Source organism: Falco cherrug, chromosome 3 (assembly GCF_023634085.1).
Source record: "Falco cherrug isolate bFalChe1 chromosome 3, bFalChe1.pri, whole genome shotgun sequence".
Lineage (NCBI taxonomy): Eukaryota > Metazoa > Chordata > Aves > Falconiformes > Falconidae > Falco > Falco cherrug.
In genome coordinates, this window is record NC_073699.1 from 115,623,721 (window position 1) to 115,648,393 (window position 24,673).

General features: G+C 46.1%; 1 protein-coding gene across 4 annotated transcripts in view; it reads right to left on the bottom strand.

The window, feature by feature from the left end:
- PHACTR4 (phosphatase and actin regulator 4) overlaps window positions 1–24,673 on the bottom strand; it is a 71,196-nt gene that overhangs the window by 41,043 nt on the left and 5,480 nt on the right. The window contains exon 2 of one of the 4 annotated variants that reach the window (XM_055705798.1): window positions 4,793–4,839. The exons of 1 other annotated variant lie outside the window; for it this stretch is intronic. In XM_055705798.1, coding sequence (XP_055561773.1) covers window positions 4,793–4,808 — 16 coding nt within the window. In that variant the 5' untranslated portion in view covers window positions 4,809–4,839. Of the gene's footprint in view, window positions 1–2,541; window positions 2,882–2,956; window positions 3,015–4,792; window positions 4,840–24,673 lie in introns of those variants that run through there. 2 more of the 4 variants (XM_055705801.1, XM_027812644.2) reach the window with 2 other exon arrangements.

The following is a 24,673-nucleotide window of genomic DNA, read 5'->3' on the forward strand; positions in this document are numbered from 1 at the left end:
TGGCAAAGTCCTTGTCTGTGCCACCAGTGTCCCATTCACTCCAGAGGCACAAGATGAGGAACTCATACTCACGATCTCTCTCCTTCAGTTCAAACTGAGGACCTACAAGCAAAACATTTGACATCCTAGCCAGCCACTCCCTCAGCTTTCACCGGTACTAAACACAAAGGGCTTCATAAACAAAGGAACGGCAAGAAGAAAGTCACTTGGCAGACACCTTTGAAGCAGAAAACTGGTTTTCCTGAGCAGGTTTTGTTTTCACACAACAGACCTGGCACATCAGTAGTCTTCTGTTCTCTTCCACTTGCACGTGGTGCCTACCCGGAGGAGATGCTGAGCTTGGTGGATCTTGGTGAAAAGCAGCAGCGAGGGGTCCTGGCAGAGTGCAAGAGCGATCCCACATGTGTTCCACACATCAGCCAGCAGCCATTTGAAAACAAAGTGTTATTTTCAGCTCCCAAGGCAGCAGGCTGATGGAAGCCAGTGATTAAAGCATCTTTGGGACAGGTCGTGGCTATTCCACCTTCACCATTACATTCAGCTCCCTTCTGAGCACTAGTTTTTTAAAAGGCAGCAATGCCAGAACCTGCTTGGACAATCTAGCCCTGAAGAGCTTGATAATGTCTTTTTGACCTCAAACTTCCTTTCAGACAGCAGAGCTGCTAGGTTGGCAGCAACAGACGCAGACCAAAAGGGATTGCTTCCACAGACATGCTTTGAATGATCTAAATGATCTAAAAATCATTTGAATTGATCTAATAATCATTTAGAAATGATCTAAAACTCCCATTCCCTATGCACATGCAATGATTATGCCCTCATTTCCCTAATGGTTTTGAACCTCCGAACATCTGAAGGTATTGCTCTCATTTTTCGGGATAAAAATGGGAATCGGGTAGCCAGCCATGCATCCTGCTGGGAAAAATTAGCAGAGCTGGTGGCATAAGTAGTACTCACATTTCTAGCAGTTTCCTTTACTCAGACTATATTTGGAGTCTAAGTCTCCAAAAGTAGCAGATTCATATCACACTGGTTTCCTTATGAGGCACATAGCCCAGAAGTCAGCATAGATGCTAAAACAAATTACTTCTTTGTTTGCACAAAGGTTAAGGACTTGAAGAGTATTTCCTATTTTTAGTAGGAAAAGAATTAGGAAAAAAGCACAGCAGGAGATAAAGCAGATGAAAGTCAGCCTTGAATAAAGAAATAACTGCAGAAGATTCTTAAAGCATCCATAAACTTAGTGTTTCAAGTGCTATTCTATAAAAGCTGCTTTAGGTAAGAACTTGTGTGTGCAAAGGCTACTTTGCCAACTTCCCAAATGCTTCACAGTTGTCCCACAGAGATTTAGACCTTTTAGAGAAGCTGCTGAAAGGTTCATATCCCAATACCTGCTGAGGAAGTACGTAGCCACAAGCAGAAACCGTAAACAGAACAAAGTACAGGAGGGCAAAGGACCGAAAAGCAAACACTTCCCATGAAGAAAGGCATTGCCATGCTCGCTCTACAGCCGTTCACGAACGAATAGCCCCAGCATCACTGGGCAGGGGAACTGCAGGCCTGCTTCCTTCCACCTTCGGTCAACCCACCAGCACGGCACAGCCTTCAAGGAACCACAGGCACGAGGCGAGACTTGCCCTGCCAAGCACAAAGCTCCCACGGCTGCAATGTTTTGCTTTTTAAGATCTCACAGACTCACGGGCAGATGAAATGCTAGGTAAGATGGCAATCCCTTGACTAAGAAAAAGGTCCAAACCTAGCTCGTACCATGCTAAGATAAAGGAGCGGTCTTTGGGAGGGGGTCTGGGCAGCAACAGCGTGGGCAGTGGATGGAACAGCGGAAACAGGCTCCGAAAATAAAGTGTGATCCTTCACCCATACCGCAGGAAGGATCTGAAGAGGGGAAAGGTATTCCAGTGACATTTCCCTTCAACAGATCACTTGCGTAGGTGGGACCTTGGAAAGCAGGGAAACTCAGCCCAGCAACATGTGTATATTTAGATTTCATTTATTCCTCTCACCTCCGTCCTCCCACCTGCCTCACAGCTCCGCTCACAGCTCGGGGCAGCGCTCTCCCTCCAGCACAGGCTACACGGGGCTGTGCCCTGGCTTCACACCGAGGCACCATCCATCATCGCCACCTCCCAGCGCCTACACAGAACCTCACAGGTTCCCACCACTACAACTTCTTCCGTCTCCAGTAGGTTTCACAGCTTGAGTCAGCAGCTGAGGGCTCAGGCTGACAAGCTACACGAGTTACTGCAACTTGAGCAGTTCATGCATTCCGTAAGCCAACGCCAGTCACACAGCAAAGTAATTTGGTTTTGCTTAAGTCCGGCATCGGAGCGAAAAACTAAGCCATCTGATGCTGCCCTGGCTACAACATATGCACATCCAAATTACTGCAGATGGCTGACGTGTGGCAGCTTAAACTACAGTCCAGGGCCACATCCCAAGGCTTCCAAGTAGTTTCTGTATATTCTTCTCTATACTTGAAAAACAACCTAGGGTAGGGTTGAGAGCAAATTTTAGGTTGCATACCTGCTCTAAAACAACCGTGTATAGACAAGCTCCGAAACCTTGCTGCAGCTGCCTGGAGACCGTGCTTCCACTAGTCTTCAGGGATGAGCATGAATTAAAATCTGAAGACAACAGCAAATTTTGGTTTTAATTAGCCAGGGCAGCCAGCCAAGGAGGGCTCCCCCACCCACCCATGGCTAGTGAAGCCTGACAGCTAAAAAGGATTTATGCTTCACTGTACAGTCCCAGTGGCCATTCCAAGCACACCAACTCTGAACACGCGCCAATGCAGTTAAAACAAAAGCCAGCCATGCAGCATTGTGAATGCAGTTAATACACAACCAGCTCAGGACAGCAACACATCAAAAAGCACCAGGCTTGGAGGGAACAAAGGGCATCGACTTCAGCTCAGCTCCTGCACGCAGCTCCGCCTTACCTCATCTCCAGCCTCAGTGCCGGGAACAACCCAGGAGTCCTGAGCTTAGCAGCACTTGGAGAATGAGCATCCTTAAAAGCAAAGTAATTTTAAGGAAATAATGAAAGACCCATCTGCTTATCCTGCCTTTAACATGGGGGTCTCGGCTCCCAGCACGAAAGAGGCAACACATAAATCTTCCCAACCAGCTGCGTGGGGTGGCTGTGCACGCCAAGATCAAGTACAGAGACTCCATCCTAAACTTGCACAGCTGATGTTCAGAGGGAAAGGAGAGGCAATTTTACTTAAGTTGGCAAAATGCAAACAGAACATAAGGCCTTTCACATCCCAGGCCACCAGCACTGCTCAGTAACCTCAACAGGCTCCAAGCCCGTGTCTCACTGATCTACCCAAAAAACTCAGTTCAACCACACGTTAAAAGGGACAGAAAGCTTTGTGATAAGAACACAGCTGGCTGCTGGCAGTCCCAGCAGAGGCCGAGTCCTGGTGCATAAGCAGAGCTCACAGTGTTGCTCAAAGCCATGCCATTAATGCATGGAGAGATGGAAAAACTCGCCCTGCTGCTGTCTGTGCTTTGTGCTGGGGTTGAGCAGGGAGCTGTCGTTTCCACAGCCATCGCTTCAGCATCAGCTGCCAGCACCACACTCGCTTTACCCATCCTCCCCCTTCAAAAGTCCTCATTTGGGATTAGCTTGCCACGAGTAAATCATAAGGGAAAGCAATCGCTGCAAATTAAACGTGCACCTTACAGGCTAACAATTAGAGGGCACGGCAGCAACTCTTGCCACCACGATTCTAAGCATGACGTCTTTTTATGCAGGTGCTCTTGGCTTGTAGCTGCTCCAGCCACTGGGCTCCAACAGACCAGCTTTGCATGAAGTCAAAACCTGGCCTTCAGCAGCCAGGCCGGGTATATCTGCCACACCGAGCACACCACGCTGCTGACAAGTACATCGATTCTCTACTTTTAAGGATGGCATCACCTAACTGCATAGGAATAATCTAGAAATAATAGTTATGGTCAGAGTTGCACTTCACTATGAGTCAGAAGTCACCAACTGCAACATCACGGCTTACAAGGTGCTGGATCAGCATGCTTAATGGAGATGCCTTCCCATGGTGCAGGCAAGAGCTTTCATGCAAATTCATTTCAATGGTAGGGAAAAAACAGTGATTTAACTCATGTCTTCCACAGGCATTTTAGGCAAACAGGGGGAAAAGCTATTCAAAGCAATCTAAGTCAAAAAAATCTTATGAGTTTTAGTTGCAGCCATATCTTTGCATCAGTTAAGCCTAACAGCGATGAGTTTGCCTGCCTCAGAGCAAGTAGTACACAGTGCCTAAAACGAAAGCTTTAAAGGCAAATTTTGTTTAAAATCCTGTATCCTCTGCCAGACAGAGCAGCCTAAAGAAATAAAAACAGAAAGAGAAGTCAGGAGCTACCATGAGCTGATCCTTCTTCATGGCTTGCCATGTGCCTTGTTCAAACTGCATACCAGCTCAATGCTGCTAGCCTCTTACCTATTAAGAAAGGGGACATTATTTGTTTCCAAGAGCTTGAGATAGCCAATAGACTGGTACTCCAGGTTTCACAGATGGGAGATTTCAAAAAAAGATCTTCCAGACATACAACACTGCTTTAATCAGATCTGGTTGACACCATTAGTGAAGTACAGTTGCAACTGATGCATCTGCCAAACCACCTTATTTTCTAATCACCTTCTACAGTTGAATTGAAGACACAAAGTTTAAAGTAATAAGGTTCTTTATGATGCTTAACCAAGGAGGAAAGAACAGGTCCACAACCTGTGGTAAGATATCTAAGAGCGTACTCACCAGTGCTCTCTTCCATTCCTCTTGCACACTAGCTTTCTGAGCAATTCCTGCAAAAACAGGAAACAAAATCGACACGCAAATTAAAATTCCAAGTGTGACCAAAGCTCAGGTTTAGTTTCACTTCTCTATCAGCTCTGCTCAGTCTACGTATAACCAGCATGGAGGGAACCTAGAGGAGAAACCCTGCCCTGGCAAACTAGGAATTGGAGTGTGGCATCTTCACCCCTCTTTGAAGATATTACTAGCCTCTAATCACACACATGCTGCGTTGGAAAGGAGAGAGACACAAAATTAAGGTGTAGTAATTACAAAGCATTAAATGTTTGCTCCCCAGGAAGACATTCCACATCTGCCTCTTCAAGGAGGCGTGTGCCTGCTGTAAAAGGGAACAGCTATTGCTTATCTAGCAAAGGCAGAATAGCACATGCACAGAAAGTATTTTGGACGTCACACAACATCAAGACAGTTCTGAACGCACTGGGGAAAAAAAAGACAAAAAGGAGGAACTAGGATTTTAGCAAACCCAGCTTTTCTCTGGAGAAAGTTCTGAAATTGGGTGCAAGAGGAACTAAGTTTGGGGAAATCAGGAGAGATCTTGATTCTGATAGATTACATAGCACAGTAAAAACATGCTCAGCATTTTAGAAAAAAGGAGCTTCTGTCCTGAAGAGCTTGCAGTTCAAAACAAGACAACCACAATAGGAAGCGTCAACAGGCACAGCATAGGGTGATTGGGAAAGAGCTACAAAATAAGCATGTTTCCAGTGCCCAGAAGTCAAAACCAGCTTTTATCCATAGCATATTTCAACGTAGCCCTTCACCACTTAGGGCAGCTCACGACCTTAGCTCCCAGCAGCAAAGAGCAGTTCGTTGGCTCTAACGTAACATCAGATCAGATGGATTGTCTCCATCTGATAATTTGCTGACTTCACAGCACGTGCTCGGCTCGCAGGACAGCATGGCAGGCCCACAGCACCAGAGGAGACAACCCTACCACGCCATCACTGGAAGTGCACCTGAACAAGCTATTGCCAGCAGGGCTCTTAAGCTTTGCTGAACTGTGTGGGTGAAACGCTTCTTTTGATCAGACAACCATGCTCCAGGCTACTTCTCTCTGTTGCAGCTACAACGCAGTCGTGGCAATATTCTTACATGGGGAGAACACCTCCACAAAGCCATTAAACTCTCAGAACATCGTTGTCAATTGCGGCGTTTAAACGGCTTAGCAAAGAGTAGCGCTATCTGGGCAGACTTCTGAGCAGACAGTCGCCTGAGAACATCAGATGGTCTTCGCTGCAGAGGCAGATTACCACAAGGTTACTTGGGAAACACCCTCAGAATCCCTCCAGCTTCATCCACTAACACTGTTAAAATACAGCTCACTTTTCACCCGCGTTTTGGACACATGATTTGGTACATCCATGTGATACACCTAACAGCTACATCAAGGACACCGTTTCCAAGAACTGGAACAAATGCTCCCCACTGAAGGCAGAAAAGCCGTAATGATTTTTACAGGTATCATTTACGTTCACACAAACCCAAACCCCCAGTTAGCAGCAACTCTACTGCACGGGGCACTTGCAGGTAAGGTCTCCCTGCCTGCCCCTTCCCATAAGCCCTTCTGGGAAGGGAAAGCAGAAGAGAAACAAAAGCAGACACCTCAAAACCTACTTGAACCTCAGCACAGACGACAGCAACCCTCCTACTCCCCCAGAGTCACTGGGGAGTTCAGTTTAATTTGCCTTTCAAGGGCATTCCTGCACAGGCTGCACCGAGCTTTGCATATTACAAGGGGCACATTTGTGCCTGGAATACTAATCCTGGCAGCCCGTCACTGCTGGACACTCACTGTACGCACCAAGGACATCTGTCATCGCCTGACAGCATGGCTGGAAGCACCTCAGTCTGTACCAGGAGGGATCCTTCTGAACAAAACACTAAATCCACCATCATCTGATTATTAATAGAACAAGCATAAAAGGCACACTGGAGAAAAAAAAATAATGAAGCGATGCCAGGTTAGAGCAAGAGGGAGCGAAGTCAGGACTCCCACAGCATTGCCACGAGGCAGCCAAGGCAGGAGCACACGTCTCTGCCTGTGCTGGGAAACGGGCACTTTCTCACCGAAGCAGTGGATTAAGTAGTGCAGATCACGCTGCCAACGTTAACTAGGACTGGCTAATTGGGAAGCTGTATTCTGCAACGGGCAGTTTGAGATAACCTGTCCCGCAGAAGAGAAAATTACTTTTATCCCCCACCGTCGTATGTTTCCCATGTATGTAAGCCTGTGAAAACGTGGATTTTGCGTTCCTTTAGCATGACACATGTTACAGCTCCTCTGAATATTCATGTCCTCCAAGTGCTCACACATTCCCTGGGCCTGACAGCTGTGTGAAATTCCTGTTACCGGAGAGCTAAACTCCCGTTACTGGCACAGCACAGCTCCTTTCACCGCTCCGGGGATACATGGCTTTGCAGCCCTGCTGCCTGTCGCTCGCTGCTGCTCAGCATCCCAGCGAGCAGAAGCACGGCCTTTGTCTGCCTTGTTAGTTCAAACACTTTGTTCCCCCGCCTTCCCCAGCTCTTTGTACCAATTTAAGAATATATTCTTGTTCCATTGACCCGTCTCTGAACTCTCAGCAGCAAGGTGATGGCTGTTTTCCAGCTAGGCAGCTAATCCACACACAATAGAAAACGACTGCTCTGCAGCCATGCTGTAGGATTTTTCTACAGTTTTCTACCCCGTTTCTTCAGTCTCAACGTGCTCTCTGCTGAAGTGGGGAATTTCATCCATCCCAGCTCTGCCCATGGGCTCGGCCAGGTTGCATCCTCCTGAGGGTACAGTCCTGCAGCAACACAAACCCACCCAAGCCCAGACCCTGGACCTCCTCCCATGCCTTCCCACCCCCTTCCTTGTGCCAGCGCTGATCCAACCGCCCAGAGAGCTGTCAGAGCCGACCCAGATACAAACCAGGCACTTTCAGAGGGGCACAAGGTGGGTTGGGAAGGGCACAGGACCTTGAGAGGCCCAGCTTCAAGCACTGGGTCACCACAAACTGCACACTAAGGTGCCACTATTTTCTCCAGCCTCAGTCAATCCACGTAATTCAGCTAGGAGCCTTACTGATTACCAGCTTACACACTCACGGTCTTATTTTCAGCAGCCCTTCCCCAGACCTCTTGAATGTTACACTTTCAGGTCCCTCCACAGTGAAGCTCATTAGCTGTACCACTCTGGCCTCGCAGGCGTTTCTGATCTAGGACTGCTCATCTCTTCCAGTAACACCAGTTTCCTTCAAAAGACTAAGGGATGTTTCCAAAAGTCCAACACAAAACTAAGCCAATGTTGGTCGTTTTTTCCAACTAAACTGAAAAACTGACAACTCTTCCAAACAGAAGTGGCACATTACTTCTCCGCAGTGCCTGCTAACAGGCTTGCCTTAGGCGTGGAAAGCCAGTTTCCATGCTGGCTCAGCTCTAAATCACCATTCCAGAGAGGGACACGACAGCAGCTAGGCAGCTACTACAGGGCTCTTACTGTAATGAGACACAAAACCGGAGGCTGTCTTGGAAAAAAAGCATGTGGGAGAGAAAAAGGATGTTCCTCTCTAACAGTCTTGAACTATACCTATCAGTTGGAGGGAGAGGGGAAAGCGAAAACGTTAACAAACACCCAAATGCCCGAGGAACAAAGTCCTGCATTAATACAGACCATTACCAGTGCTCAAGTGACATACCTGTGAAATGAAACCAAGCTGGCTTGACAACCTCCTGGAAGATATTTTATTTTGACCTAATACAGTGCTAGTAACAGTCAAGAAACAAATATAGTATTACAATTCATTATGCTAGTTCAGTCCTTCGCTTTACACTGTTGTAAAAAAAAAAAAATATTACTACAGCAGCACCCAGAAGGCCAAATCCCGAACAGGTCCCTGCTGAACCAGATGACCAGATTAGTCACTGGATGCCAAGATGCCATTAGTGAGGGACCAATGCTGCCTGCAAGAGCTCACAATTACAATTAAAAAAAAGCTGACAAGAACAAGGCTAGCTGGGAGACCAAGGTCAGGCACCGAGCAGCCTGCTCTTCATCGCACAGCTTAGCCGGGAAGGTTCCAAGTCTTCATCCCAGACTTGCCAAACTTTACTCGGATGGCTGGACCAAGCCATCAGGACTCTTCTCAGTGCATCAAACCCAGCTGCAGATACACCCGAAGGGCTAGGCTCACAGCAAAAACCGCCCAAATGCCTCACCAGATCTGGTTGTCCAATCCTTTTTGTAAGTGCAATTAAAAAAAAAAAAACCAACAACATTTTATTCTCCCACCAATCAATTACTCATTCTGGGAAGACAGATGAGCAGATTTTTGCAAAGCTGAGATAACTCCACCTAATGCTATGGGTACGCTGTCCACGAAGTCCCATGAAGTCCCCAAGGGAAGGGCTAAAGTAACTCAATTTATCCGCCAGCTGTAAGATTAAGAGCATGGTAAACAATATTAAAATTCTGTTCTACAAAGCAGAATAACTCAACAGCACAGAACACTTCTCCCAAGGGGCAGCTTACAGCACGGGTGCACAGACTAGAGTTTAAATATCACAAGGGAAATTCTTAAAAAAACCTAAACAGATCAACCATGCCAAACTCACTACTATATATTACAAGCCAAGGTGTAAAGGTGAAGTTAACCTCTTGTTGGACCAAGCAGTACAGAGGGGAAGAGAATTACACAAGCCCTTTAGGTCAGTGGATGCCAAAAAGCTTGTCTGTTTTTCTGACTGTGTCTAATAACAAACCAACTCCACCTAAAAAAAAAAAAAAATAATCTTGGTTTGCTGATGTCCTTCAGTTATATTGTTTGGACATTATTTGCTACAAATGGGTACGCTGGTTTCAAAACCCTCCAAGCAGCCTCCACTGACCCAGTTTGTTCTGCACTAATCGCGCCCAGAGCAATGGAGGGGTCAACTCCTCCGCATCCCGGAGGTAAAATCAGAATATTCCCCCTCAATAAAATGACACAGATGAAACCAACTTGTTCTCTCAGCCTTATCCGGCAACACGTCAGTGAATCGGGTGCACCAACAATTAACAGCCCTGCAGTTTTTCCTCTCTTTGCAAAGATCCCAACGCTTCAGGCTGGAACACGGCTTGCGTTACTTCACTTTTTGGAAAGCAATCACTTCAAGCAGGAAGACAGTAGCTGTTCAGCACAAGAAGAGAGCTTTGCGGAGGGAAACAGTAGAAAAATCAGGATATAGTATAACAACTATAAATGCAGTTTAAATAGAATACTAGAATAACTAGGTTGGACAAATCTAAATACAATAGATATTACAGCAAATGAAACCAGCAGCTTTTCATCACAGATGTAACATTTGATAACTGTCTCCCCATGCAAACAGCAAATATTTTTCAGCAGCGTGGTAGCTGCCTGTGGGTGGCACAGTAATATAACATTACCAGAGAGGAACTGGAAAGGGATGGGAGCTGCACCCTCTGTGGCTGCAATATGTGGTAGGCGAGTGGGTTTTTTCACCATTTGTGCAAAGTAAGCCTTAAAAATACTCACCTACACACTGTGCAAGAACATTGAAGTGGGGCTCCAGACCCACCTTCGCTCGCAGCTCTGCTACGGACCAACGCATTGGACCCTGGGCAAGGCCCTTTATCTGTGCCTCAGTTTCCCCCTCTTCAAGGGAGGATTAACTGCTTTCATAAGGCAATTCAAAACCAAACTTGCAAATACTCTATTTCCTAGAAGCTGCTACCTTATATACGACTCCCACACTAGCACCTGGACACCCTACCCAGCTAACAAGCCAAACAGCAATTTTTTTTTTTTTTTAATTATTTTATTTCTACTTGAAACAGACCCTACAAAGTCTGAAAAAAACCACTATAGCCTCTCCCAGGTGTTTCAGCCCACTGAATGGGCCGTATTTACTGAACCTTAAACAAAAAGCCAGCAGACTATAGGAAAGCACAGCATGCAGATGAACACAGCATGACTTCTATGCTAGCTCCCAGTGACAAATGCTATTTCTATTTAGCTATCAGTACAGTAAACACTTATAATTCGCCTCCAGACCTTTTGGCAGCTGATCAACCACTCTGGAGGTGTGGATGCATGCAGGGGGAAAAAACCTGCAGTATGAATATAGCAAACCAGCTTCCCTACTCACTGTCCTTGAAGAGGCTGAAGGGCTTGCCTCTACCAAAATTACCTTCCTGATAAAAGCAGAGGGTAAAATTAAAGCAGAATGGCTGATCTGTACAGAGGACATGCTCTTGTTCTTATTATCGCAGAAGCTGACACAGGAGTAAGAGCACCCAAAGGGAGGCAGCAAGGCATGGCTATTCCTTGATCAACCTCCCAAAAGCTGGAAGCCTTAAGTCACCAAGAACAAGCGACTATTCACCCTCTGGATTCCTGACTGACAGCTAGACTGTAAAACTTCAGATTTACCTCTACTATTGAGTAAATGTGGAAGTTTTTCCCTAGAAGGCTTGACAGATGTACTCATCACCTGCACGTTACCACACGTCCATGTGCAGCTGGTATTTAGTGCCCCATCCTCAAAACCCCATTTCATCAGCTGTCTGCCCAACATTTAACAATGCAGGTTTCAGCTTGGAAATGTTTCATAAAAATCATAAAAGACAAGATTTTAGCTTGGCTCAGCAAGAAGGCTCAACACCTAACACTTGAACACCACCACTCAACACTCCCCACCACCACAGCTGCAAAACAGTGCTACTGCAGAAATCTCTTCAATAGAGGAAGACGTACATTTAATTAAATCGCAGAACAAACAAAATCGCCCATTTGCAGAGATGAGAACTAAAAGCAATCCAAGGGTGAGATTTTTAAAAAAGCCAGAAAACCAAGCTTGATATAATTAAAACCAGGACATTAAAGATGTTTAGACCTCTGCAAGACCAAAAGACACTACTTAATCTATCAGCACATATAAACCCTCAAAATACGAATCTTAAATTCTTATATTGAAGAAAGCAATTCACACATTTTTGCTATTACCCAGAAAAGTCTGGGCACACCAAAAGGAGAGAAGGAAAAGTACTGATGTATTTGTAGTCTCCACAGAGATCTCAGTTATCCGAGTACCCAACTCATTTTTGCACAGTGGGACTTAGGGAAATGAACCAGCTCCACCAGTACCTGCTTCAGCATACTGCAAGCAAAAAACAATGACTATTTGAACTGTAGAGCTCATTTGCCTGAAATCTAAGCTGTATTTTCTATTGCTCCTTCTTTCCAAAAAAGCAAGAGATGACAAACTGAATTCTTGACTACGTAACTCCCAAATTAGGATAATTATTGCTGCCCGAGCCACCACAGCACCAGAGCATCCCTAGCTAGCTACAAAAATACCAGCTGAGCCTCTCCAAACCTAGACCACAGCCCAACCTCTGCACAAGAGCAAGGCCTGTATAAATCAATTAGTGCAGTAATAGCAGGAGATCAAGAAATGCCTAGAGCTTTCAGAGAGGGTCATGCTAGTGTAAAGGGAAAGCATTCAGGAGCGTGGTCCCTATTCCCCAGACCTGTGAATATCAAGAACAGAAATGACTGAGATGCCTTTTTTCCCCTTAAGGGCTATAAAACAACACACAACATATTAGGCACTGAACACCTAGGATTCAAACCCAAGTGTCAGCCCAACTGCCATAAACCATCCTAAATGCAGGTCACCAATCAAACGACTAATTTTCACCCAGATCTTTTCCAGCTTGTTGCACTGCCACAAAAACACTAACCCCAACTTTTTTTAAAGGGAGAAAACATGGCATAAATGGGGCTGCAGAAGGTCTGCCTTCCAAAAAGTGACTAAAGGGCAGGCTGCACCTCCCATGGAATCCCAGCCCCAGCAGCACCACGCTTGTTTCGGCTCTGGAACTGGCGTGTTTCCATCGTGTCTTTCTGCACAACTGATTTCAGTACAATAGGGCCTGTCAGAAATTAAAATTCCTTCATGGTCAGGACATACCTGCTCATACAACAATTTGTTCTTGTACCACACCTCGCAGGGAAGTTCAATTTACTCAAAAAGCATCTAACCAACTCTATCCATACAGAACCAGGGACACAATTAGAAATGAGAGAATTACTGACTCCAGGGTGAAGAAACTGCAGCAGCCTGAGGGCATGGGCCAGCTTGTCTGAAGTTAAGATCCAACACTGCAAAGCAAAGCAAGCAGATTCATGACAGCAACTTCATGATGGAAATAAATGCACCTGCAGACTTGCGCTCAGGTGTACACATGGAGTTACATCCTCCCCCCTCCCCAAGTTTTAACAATCGTTTTCCACCTTTTGAATTTGTACAGACCCCCATGAAGAATCTCACGCCTCTGCCACAAAAGACTGATCAGAAATAATCATCCACATTCATTAGGTCTCAGCACCCATGCAGTGAAAAGGCTCCACAGGCTCTGAAGTAGCAAAAGCTTGATTTACAACCCAACAGGACCTCCCCAAGAACAACTACATCTATCGATCAAAATCCAGTTTAACCTGAAGAATGCTACTGAAAACATGAACCGAGTCCTCTGCTTGTGGTCGTCTGCCATGAGGCAGAGTGAGCTTCAGATGTATCAGCAACAAAACCCACCACCCTCGACCTACCATTGAGGCGTGCAGCTGAGGACCGTGGGCTGCACACATCATCTGGGCTATATATAATCTGTGCCTGCCTTGCACTGTAACACGCACCCAAAAGGCACGTAATAATAGGGTTACTTATTTACCTCTGGCTTCTGGGGTAAAATACAAACCACCTTTGCCTTAGTTTTGTGGTTTCCATTTTCGTCAAACTTTCAGTAAAAACAAAGTAGCAGAGTACAGGGCGCAATGCTGTGGTAATGCCCCCGTAATTACGACTCGATAGACGTTTTCATTTGCAACCACCATTTCCTCACTGAAATGAGGCCACTGCCTCAGCCACTGCAAATCCAGTTTGCAAAGCGGTTGTTTGTTTGGGTTTTTTTGCCTCTTTTTGAGAGGCAACAGGAACGAGCTTAGGCACTATCAAAGCACTGAAAAGCATTTGTCAGAAAGCTCACCTGAACTCTGAAAAAGCCAGCAGCAGCCGAGGCAGTAGCTGAATTTGCAGTCCTGCCATATGGGTCTCTCCCAAGGCACCTTGCAAGTTTGTTCCATGCCACATGCCCAACTGTTTCCTGGGATAAACAGACCGCAGGGTACACGCAATCTGATTAAACCCCACGCTTCCACTGGTGCACATTCGAGCACATAAAACAGGCACCTGTAATCAAATTCCATACTGAAAGGCAATGCAATATTCCCACTTGAAAAAAATGTGAGATACAGGAAACTGGTGCTGTGTAGGTGTCTTTATCAACTTAAAGTAGAGTCAACACTCGTTAACTGGACATAGCTCAGCTATTTAAAATTAAATCTTTTTCCGAGTGGACGGACGCTCTGGAAGCACATCACTAAAGGAGCCTCACATTTCACCTTTTGATTCAGATTTTGCCAAACAGTAAGCAGTTCAGGCAGAGTTTGTAACTCAGTTGTAGCCTTATTTTTTTTTTCCTTCAGTCTCACTACAGTAATTTCTAATTACTTCTGATTAAGATACTGAATTTCCTTAAAGAAACCCTCCCCTGACAATTTATTCTTCTTGTGTTCCACAGCTCCAGCTTTAATAAAAAGGTGCCCCAGTCATAACTAGGAAAAGATAAATTAATTCCCACCACTGATCTGGCAAACTCTTTATAACACAGGCACAGGCAGCGAGGCATCCCACCGTGAAAATAAGCCCATAAAGTTCCTGAACGAGGATATTTTCTTTAACAAAACCGCAATCATCTGTACTTCTCATTCCTGCGCACAAAGTTTATGAAGCGGCAACACTGTCTGCATGAGGACTGTGCTTACTGCAGCAACCTGACCTAACATGCCCCAAACTGATCCTGATCCGAGGGGAAAGTTGTGCCTTTCCTAACGTTCTTCCAAATGCTTCCAAGATAGGGATAAATACCATCGCTAATCCACACGTGGTCATCCATCTTTCAGACCTGTTGGGGGTTTTAGACTGACACACTCCCCCAAACCTCAGCGAGGATAATTTTAAAGGCGGTGGCAATCTCCTGAAATTCCAACATGAACCAGAATGTTTCTTTCAGCCTGCTCTCATTGCCACTCTGCTAACTCTCAGTTTAGAGATGACAATTTTCACATTTAGCTGCATTAAGACCTCAACAAACTATCACCACTTCTTCTCAGCCACAAAAGGACCTTCCACCATAACAAATGGCTAGAAAAACATCCAACCCAACAAGCAAATCTCACATCATGCCCTGCAGGCAGGCAAGGCGGTCTGGTCCCTGAAAGGCAACCCAGTGAAAATGCTCTTCTGACCAACTGTGCAAAATTAAACAAGGGGAATCAATTTCCACAGCAATGAGCAGGTCAGTGAACCAACAGGAGAAAGCATCAAGTGTCTCCAACCCATCTCCAAGGCACAGGAGCCACTAGCAGGGGAAATGCCCTCAGATGGGGGGTATAACCATAAGCCCACGTGAGCTGGCTCTCCGGTCTGCATCCCTGGCACGGTGAGCTCCTGGCTCACAAGCAGAGGATCCACACGGGAGACATGGCTCGGACAGGAGCACGTGCCCAGCAGCTCACAGCCCTGCCCGGGGAACCAGCGCACCTGGGTGCTCCGTCAGGTCGCTTGACTCTGCATCACCTTGAATAAATCCATCTAAGGGCTAAGAGAGAATTATATACACCTCACAAGGTGATATGACAGAAGTCTAATATGAGAAAACGCCTGTTAGGAGCTTCAGAAAAGAATTAAAATCCGGTAAGGAAAAAAAAAATCCTTAAAAAAAGAGCAGCTTGAACTGTAAGCTATGACTTTTTGGTGACCTCTCTTGTACACCAGATTCTGCCTTTCTGTTCTGTAATTAGGTATTGGGATAAATTCTTCCCTAATTTATCCTAAATATAAATATATAAATACAAATATAAAGTAGGTTTACATAAAAATAAAAAACCTAAAATAAGAGGGTGCTGAGGCGCTGGCCCAGGCTGCCCCGAGCAGCTGTGGGTGCCCCGTCCCTGGCAGTGCCCAAGGCCAGGTTGGACGGGGCTGGGAGCACCCTGGGCTGGTGGGGGGTGTCCCTGCCGGGGCAGGGGGCTGCAACTGGGTGGTCCTTAAGGTCCTTTCCAACCCAAACCCTTCTGTGATTCTGTTCAACTGCAGTGTCCTTGGACACGCTCCATGACCCCCCCACTCCAAAGCACAGCTATCAACAAGCCAGAAACTGCTGGTTTGCTCAGCAAACAAGACCTTTTGATAGGTACCAGCACGAGGAACGTTACAAAAGCACCCCCCTAATTCCCTCCACCTACACTAGCACTCCCAGCAAATTTTAAACAAGAAGGTTTCTGGGAATGGACTTAACTATATCAGAGCAACAAAATAAGATTAAAAGGAGTGAAACTGAAGGAGAATGTGATCACTTACAAATGTAACGTGGAAAAGGCGTATTAAGAAAAAGTGTTAACACTAGCAGGACCCAAATCCATACTGAGCCATATAAACTAGAAATAAACAAAAAGTGCTTTGCTATGCTTTTAAGACTTCAAAGGTAGCTCTGAGTAAGCCCCAGGAGTTAGAAACCTTCATGCATATCAGGCAGCCACAAGCATAAGATGACAGCTTTTCTGGAAATGTAAAAAATAAGCTGAAATCATGTTAGGATCGTATCCTTACCTACAGCTGGAAAAGTTATTTTACATGAAAGCTGACAACAGTCATGCAAAACACAGCTTGGTTCAGTTCCTCTAGAAGGTAGCAGGTGGTGAAATATTCCATTTTAACAAGAAACATTTTTCAGCATGGCCCATGCTTCCAAGGAGATGATGTTAGAGACTGCACAAGACATGTTCACTTAACCCCGTTAGATCTGTCCACAGACAGCCACACAGCCTCTCCATCCCTACCCCAGCACAACATGCCCTCCTAAGGAACAAACCCCACCACTCTGCCAGTCATCTCCAGCGCGTACACCATGACTCGGCGCACAGGCAAGGGCACACGTTCAACAGACTTGCTGCACGCATCTGCCATGCGAGATAAGGAGCTCGGTCCCTCCATGTAGGGATTGCATCGCTGCGTGGTGCCCAGCACACCATCACTTCTCATTTCCAAATGTCAAAGCTGTTCTAAAAGGACACCCTGTAGTAAGATGGCCAAAGGAAGTGTTTGTGCAGATTACACTGACCTACGGTGACAGGTTTATTAAAGGGAAACTCAGTCCTGCAATAACAGTATCGAGGAATAGCTGTTTTGTTGTAAAAAGGAACTGAAGCTTGATCCAATCTGACCCAGCTTCACTCTTTAAATTAATGATGCTTACAGCAATCTTAGCCTTGATAGCTATCTTTTCCCCTCTGACAAAGTCAGAGATGTAATACATCAGATGATGGGATTCATTTGAAGGCCACAGAAGGTATTTGTCAGCCAGCTTTGGGGTTTGCCTATAAATGGAAATTTCCTGAATGACTTCATCTGAGGAACACCTCAACTGACAAAGCTGTGTCCACAAAAAAAAAGTGTTTAGATACACAACACCTGCATAACAGCAATAAACAGCTAGCCCAGGATACAGTCAGCTGGAAAACACCCACGCACAACCAAACACAAACCTACAGCAGCTTTCACTAGGACTTAAGCTAACAGGTTTGCACTCTCGCATCCCAGCAGCTCGGAATGAGCATGCAGAAAGCTGCAGGAGCTCTGCCAACTACCAGTCATTTGCTTCATCATAAATTTATTTGCTGGAAACTGTAACTGCACCCCTCTGCAGCCTCTCCTGACCCTCCAGATGGGTCAGGGAGCTCCAGGAAAATGCAGCCCACGGATCAAGCTATAACCACTCTGCAGCAGGGATGAGCTCAGACCACTCAGCAGCCAAAGGGAATGAAGTCACCGATTTCTTCACCTGCCCTCCCCATCACTAAGACCTCCTTTCAGTCCTGGGTTAGGTCTGGGTATTAATTATCTTGCTGCAAGTCAAGCTTTGAGTAGCTTTTACCATAGCACAACCTAATGAGGTCTCTATGTCCCACACCTGTATCTGCAGTAAAGAGAACACCAAAAAAAGAACCGAAGCACCTGAATTTCCCCGATGTCTTGCAAAAATATGCATAGTAGTGCATTTGGGATAAAACAAGCTTTTTGTCAGGAGAAAGCATTCATCTGTGTGAGCCAAAGGAAAGAATGGGCTTCCCACAAAAATTAACCAGCTCGAGAAGCCCCCCCAGTAACAAACCATCCTAATCCCACAGAGCTCAGTGTAGCTCTTCCATGCCCGCAGCATCACAGCTCTTTTGGGTTAGTTTGCACTGAAAACAAAACCAGGGAAAAAACTAAACCTGAAAGCTTCCTCAAGGGAGCAGTTCAGTGGCGAGCAGCAGGTGAAGGCATACTGAGACAACCACCAGAGACCACAGCAACTGCACATGAACCCCAAAATACCTCCGCACAGAAGGCAGCGAAAGCTGCGGTTTCACGAGCGCTTGGCAGCGCACGGAGCAGCTCTGCCTGCCCTCCTTCCTGCTGGCACCGGGAATCTCATCGAGCAGCTGACCCCAGTCAAAACCAGCCTGGTGCAGAAACAGCTGGTTTTAATCCAATTCAGTTCCTCAATTTGTTTGTCACACAGTCCACAAACAGTTGTTTGAGTGTAAGGGAAGGGAGCGGATACACAGGACCTCTTCTTCAGCAGCTCTAGCAGTTTTCAGCGTTTACACAGCTGCAACCCAAAACAGGGGTCTCGCACTGGAGAGCGCAGCCCATCGTCACAGACAAGGGGTAAGGCCGGGTTGAGAAGGCATCAAGTCAGGCTTCCCAGCACCACAAACAGGCTTGAAAAATCTGATCCGAGTCAATCAGATCCTGCCCACCCCTCTATAACTTTTTCCATAGCAAACACCAAAGGTACCACCTTATCCTTCCATGCCATTTAAGCCAGTCAGATCACCAAGCCATGAGTATATACGCTAGATACTCTCGGAGTATCTAGTATTATGACAAAACAGGATTATTTACTCATATTTATAAGATTTCAGATCTCTGCTACAAAACTATTATTAAACTCCTCCGATACACTTAGAAGCAAAACCCTGAAACATCAACAGATCCCAATGCACCAGGATTTGCCAGCCCCAGGTTTTGAAATGAGCAGGACCTTGCTGTTCATAACCCAAGGCCAGGCATGACCCAGGAATTCCAGTTCAACCAGTTCCACCTTTTCTGCCCCTCATTCCTCCCATTTGCTTGGAACGAGAGACAGCAACAAAACCCTACCCCAACCTACAACGGAATAAACAATTCACTGTAAACCCATGCAATGGAAAGCCACCTGCTCCCCCACACAATTAAAAACATTTCCAAATTCCAGCTCGTCCTCAGCCAGCGCAGGCAGATGGACACACCAGGCACACGCAGCACAGAAAGCCTGCTCCACTTCCAGCAAAGCCTTTGTACTGCAGCGGCCCGCGACACAAAGCCTCACGGCAGAGCCTGCCTCCACCAGAACTGTTTTGTTAAGGGATCACAACATAAATCAGCAATCCTCCAGCCACAAAAACAGCTCAAACTCACATGCAGGCCAATTAAACTTGCAATCCGCTAAAACACACATGCACTCTCTCTGACTTCTGGGGACCACGTCTCTCAGCTGGCAGATCTGGCCCAGCGATCTAGCTGCTGTATCACCCGCCCCAGATGTCCCCAGATAGTAACTGTGACTAGATTTAAAATGCAATAGCTCAGTCATCACCAGACAATTACAGATTTTCACTTTCTTGCACGCCCTCCTGCCATTCAGCGCTATGCTACAGGAAGGAAATAACCCCTTTGCAAAGGAAGCGATAGCCCTGAGAGCAGGCAATAAAACGCTGAAGTGGGAGACCGACTTCTGCCTCGCTCATTCCCACGGGACTTGCCCCCAACAGCTAATCCCTCAAGTCTGCAGGTATTTGGGCCAGACCTGGACTCTCAGCAGGAGCAGGGCTGCGCCAGGCGATGGCCACCAGGGACTGCCCATCATTCAGATACTTGCTGCTGCCTTCGCCAAGACACACCACCAGCGCAAGCAGCCATTCCCGCAGTGCTCTGCAATGCACAGCAAGAACAACAAGCACTGAACACTGAAATCCCCTTCCCTCTGTTGTGATCTCCATGTGCTGTTTAGCAGCTCTGGCCACCTGCAGTACACCTCCCTTTGAAAGGCTGGCTACTGACTGGCAAAAGGCTGGATTCCTGGCATGGTTAATTATTTCCCCGGCAGACCTGAAGCAGCTCTGCTCCGCCACAGCTCCCAGGCCCCTCAGAAGCTGAAACCCGCACCTCTGGCACCCACGCAGCCACCCTCCCTCTCCACACCCCCAGCACAAGGGGAAGAATTTGTGAGCACAGTGCTGTGTGGCTCACGTTGCCCGAGCACCAATTCTTCCAGTCCCCTCAAACGTACTGGGAGCTCTATCCACAAGGCTCATCCTATCGAGCACCGCTCAGGAATTGTTTCTGTTGACTTTTGGCTTTCAGCTCAGATTTCTTTGAAGATATATGCTAATATCCTAAAAAAAAAAAAAAAAAAAGGTTCACTGATCCAAAACCAAAGACTCATCACTCTTATGAATCACACAACGTTATTATTTCTCCTGCCCGTCAAAACAGAAATGTCTCACCTTGCAAAAACAAAAGCTGTGGTTGCCCAGGCTGACAAAAATCTATCCCATCTGTTAAAAAGCCAAGTGTACTGAATGAAAGTATTCAACGAGCGCTCTGCTAAAAGACAGCAAACATTCCACTCCACAACAGCTACTTCACATACAGTCAAGCAGCAACTGCAAGGCAGCTCCGCTGGGTTAGTACCAGCCATCAGAAAACCAGCTTTCCAGCAAGCAATTCTTTTTGAAGACAGAGCCTGTGTGGACACCGAATTGAAGGCTCAAGCCTGCAACTGCGAGGAAAGCTCCACAAATACAGGTTTACAAGATCTCGTGCGCCAACTTCTATAATCAGAAAGCAAGGACCCAACTGTTCCCGCTTCCCACACTAACAGAAAAGGCAAGCCAGCCAGGACCCCCACTTTACCTGCAAAGTCTCTGTTTAACAGTCTCTGACCTCTGACTGCGAGGGACACCTACAGTAACACAGGAGCTAACCACCACAGAGGGTGCGACACTACCAGCACCCACGGAGCCCAGCAGCATGCTGACCAGCAGTTGAACCCCGCACATGATTCATCTCGGGGACACAGACAAAAGTCCGTCTGCTGCTGGCGAGCCCCACGCACAGTGAGTTAAGCACAATTTTTAGCTGACATCTCCCTGACAGGCTCTTGGCAATGGGCACATTCTCCTCTTGTTTAATGCAGATACAAATCCGTTCCCAACAGATTCCTGTTTCAACTGCCCTAGCTGTCACAAGCCAGTCATGTGCCGTATCAGAAGCAGAACTGTGCACAAGAAAGCTTTTTTTGCTTTTAGAGCGTTCATGCTCAAACGAGGTACAAGGATGGACGTTCGATGCAGGCAGACAAGAGCCATCATGCTCTCCCAAGAGCAACCACGAAAACCAACATCAGACTAGGCTCTGACAAAGCCCAGCTCATTAGCAGCATGGCCAGCCATCCCACCAGTGCTACCCACTGAGGACCCATTCAGCTAACACACTTCTCCAGATCAATGTTATGCTCTAAGTTCAATAAAGCACCGTGTTTTTGTAGGACACGAGAGCAAGATGACAAGTGGCTTTAAACACAAACACTATCCACCACATTATCTTGATTATGCAAATCAAACCCCTTGCTACCGGCAGTAAGAACGAAGGCTCAAATAGCTTCCTCAGCAAAGTCACCTTGGAAATACCTAAAAATTTGAGCTTGCAATAAGACAGGACTAAATTGCAGTTGTAAAGTGTCCCAATAACTTGGGAGCCAACATCAAACCCCAAGGGAAGGATTTGTGGAGAGCACAGGAGGGCTCACCATCATCTGCCTGTACGTGATCAGGTAGTTCTACTATCTTAACTGATAATCAAAAGGTAATAAGCTAAACATCTTGCACCAACATAAGGAATCCTGCTCTTTGCATTTACTTAGCAATGCAGCCACACAGCACAGACCAAACCAAAGAAATGCCAATTATCAAAAAAGCAAAAGTTCTTTCAGTACTTGTGACATGTACCACAAACACAGAATATCCTTCAACATCCAAACCCCAATAAACATGACTCTGATCAGCAGAGCACACTAATGAATCAGCCATAATATTCACAAAAAACAGGCAATGAACGGAAAGTGAACTCCACCCTCTTGTTAAAGATTTCACTGCTATAGAAACTGTGATTAAACATACAGGGCCATGAATCAGCTACCTGAAACAAAGGTATGTCTCCGCAATCAGGGAAGTGCCCAGCACTAGCAGACTGACGTTTCAGTCACCAAAGACAGCCCCCCCCAGCATCCCAAAACTGCAGCATCCTGCAGACAAGCAGCTTTACCAAGGCACTTCACAGTTCCCACAAACATTTAATTTTTCTTACCTTTTTGGGTTGTTCGGTTCAGGGGCTTTCTTTGGGGGTTTTTTGGCAGTGCTCAAAGCTGCACGCACTCGTTACAGGAACGGAGCGAACAGCTTCCAAATCCATTTTGACACAACTGGATAAAGCACCTAAAACCAAACCGCGGATGCCTCTGGACCAGCTGTGTCTCTCTGCACTGCATTTCCAATCAAGCCCACAGAAAAGCTGGAGGAAGATGGCAGGGCTTACCAGCAATTCCCCTGTCTAGAGTCTGAACAAAGTAGATTTAAAAAGTTTAATTTTCCCAGAGACTAATACTCTCAAATCAGAATAAATCCTCCAAAAGAAGAGATTATCCATAAATTTACTAGTTAGAAATGTTAATATAGCCAGTGTTTATGCAAGGACTGCTGCTCCCTCTCCATGCAAGAGAATCACCTATCCAATCTCATATTAAAGGAGAAACAGATTTCTGCTAGTTTCTCCCCCCGCCTCCCTTTCCATACTGAAATGTAGCACAGCAGCTTTATAAATACCACCTTCCCAGAGCAGCCGTAATTTACTGAAGAATCAAGGTAAACGTGTTCCTATTACACGAGAAAAGCTCTGAAAAATCCTCTCCTGCAAAGGAACTTTGCAAGTCCAAAAGGAACTTTTGGACAGAAAAGTCGAGCGTGAAACTTGGAAAACCAATTAAAAAAAATGCAGAGCTAAAACTTCAAATTACACATTCACAAAATATGGGACGTGGGGCAAATTAAGAAACAACTACTCAAACGCTGCTGATTCAACCAGATCACGGCAGCAATACCCATCTGCATTGCTGGACTGACCCAACACGTACCTGCTACTCAGCCAAATGCTTCCTCCTGTTGTTCACATTGTACTTACTAAAGGCCCCATCTACACACCATATGACATGTAGTATGATGGCACCAGACCAGTATAACCTGGCTGCTAATTATGGCCCTTAAGGCTGAGATGCATTAATACATCCCTCTAGCTATGAACACGAGTATGACTACACCCTCACTAAGCACATGTAATCTTAGGATAGACAGGAGGATGAACAGGTACAGGGAAAAGGGACTTGCCTGAGATCAAACAGCACAGCAGCAACACAGCTGGGAGCTAAATTAAGCCTCTTGTCCACCCAAGCATCTGTATTTTCCCTGTACTCTGTCTAGTTGATAGGTAGACAGAACCCAGTCATTGGAATACAGATTGAAGGCTTCGTTTTGAAGCTAAAAGGAAATGAGAAATAGTACTGATTAAGATAATCACTGATGTCAAATTGATCTTGGAGACCCAGCAGTCTCACAGCACTCCTTCATTCTACTTTCCAAGCCTGATGTGTTCACACAGGTTTCTGCGTGCCTAACGCTGGTGAGCAGGCTGCAACATATTCAAGACACCTCAGAAAGCCTGCTTAATAAATTAACCCTGAAAATTCCCAGATTTCTTTCCATCAGAATCATTCTAAGTCCACCAGCATGCCCCAGAGAAGCTGGATGATTCCTTAATGCTCCCAAAATAACAGCCTCGATGGGTGAGGAACAGAAGCAGCCAGCCTGAACGTGGGTATCAGCATCAGCAACTGAGCAGACAACGCATGAGCGAAGTTTTCCAGCCCACGAACTTCCCTCCCTGCAAACCTTATTTATCTTCATATTCATAGAGTGGCTTGGAAGGGACTTTAAAGATCATCGAGTTCCAACCCCTTTGCCATGGGGGGGGGCATTTGTAAGTATTAATAAGACAAGTGAAGCAGAACAATAACAGCAGCAAAAAAACACTTCTTCCAGCGTTAGGTGTCAGGCTGAGTTAGCAGGTACGGATTTTCCTCAAGTTTCCCCGCTTTGCCAGTGCTGGCCCTCTATTAACTGTCTTCACTTTGTTCTGAACAGGTAACAGAACAGCCAGATGGCCTAAAGCCATAGCTAATTTCCAAACTGCTGTAAAATAGCACAAGCCAGGACAGCCTGACAGCCCTCATTCGACAATTCCACCCAGAGGTTGCTATCACTCTAAAAAGGCACAGCTGAGCCAAGAGAAATCATGTTTAAACATGCCTACCACCTCAGCTTTTTCAGTCAATAATTGTGGGACTGTATGTTAAAAAATGATTTGGAAGTACAAGGTGAAAAATTCTATGACCTTGCTCACCTCTGGCCCTGACCCACAGCAAGGAGGAACAGGATACACATCTAGCTAGGAGCAGGATATAAGCACTAATTTACCTCTCGGCACAAGGTGAATGAAGCTTCAGCGACCCTACAG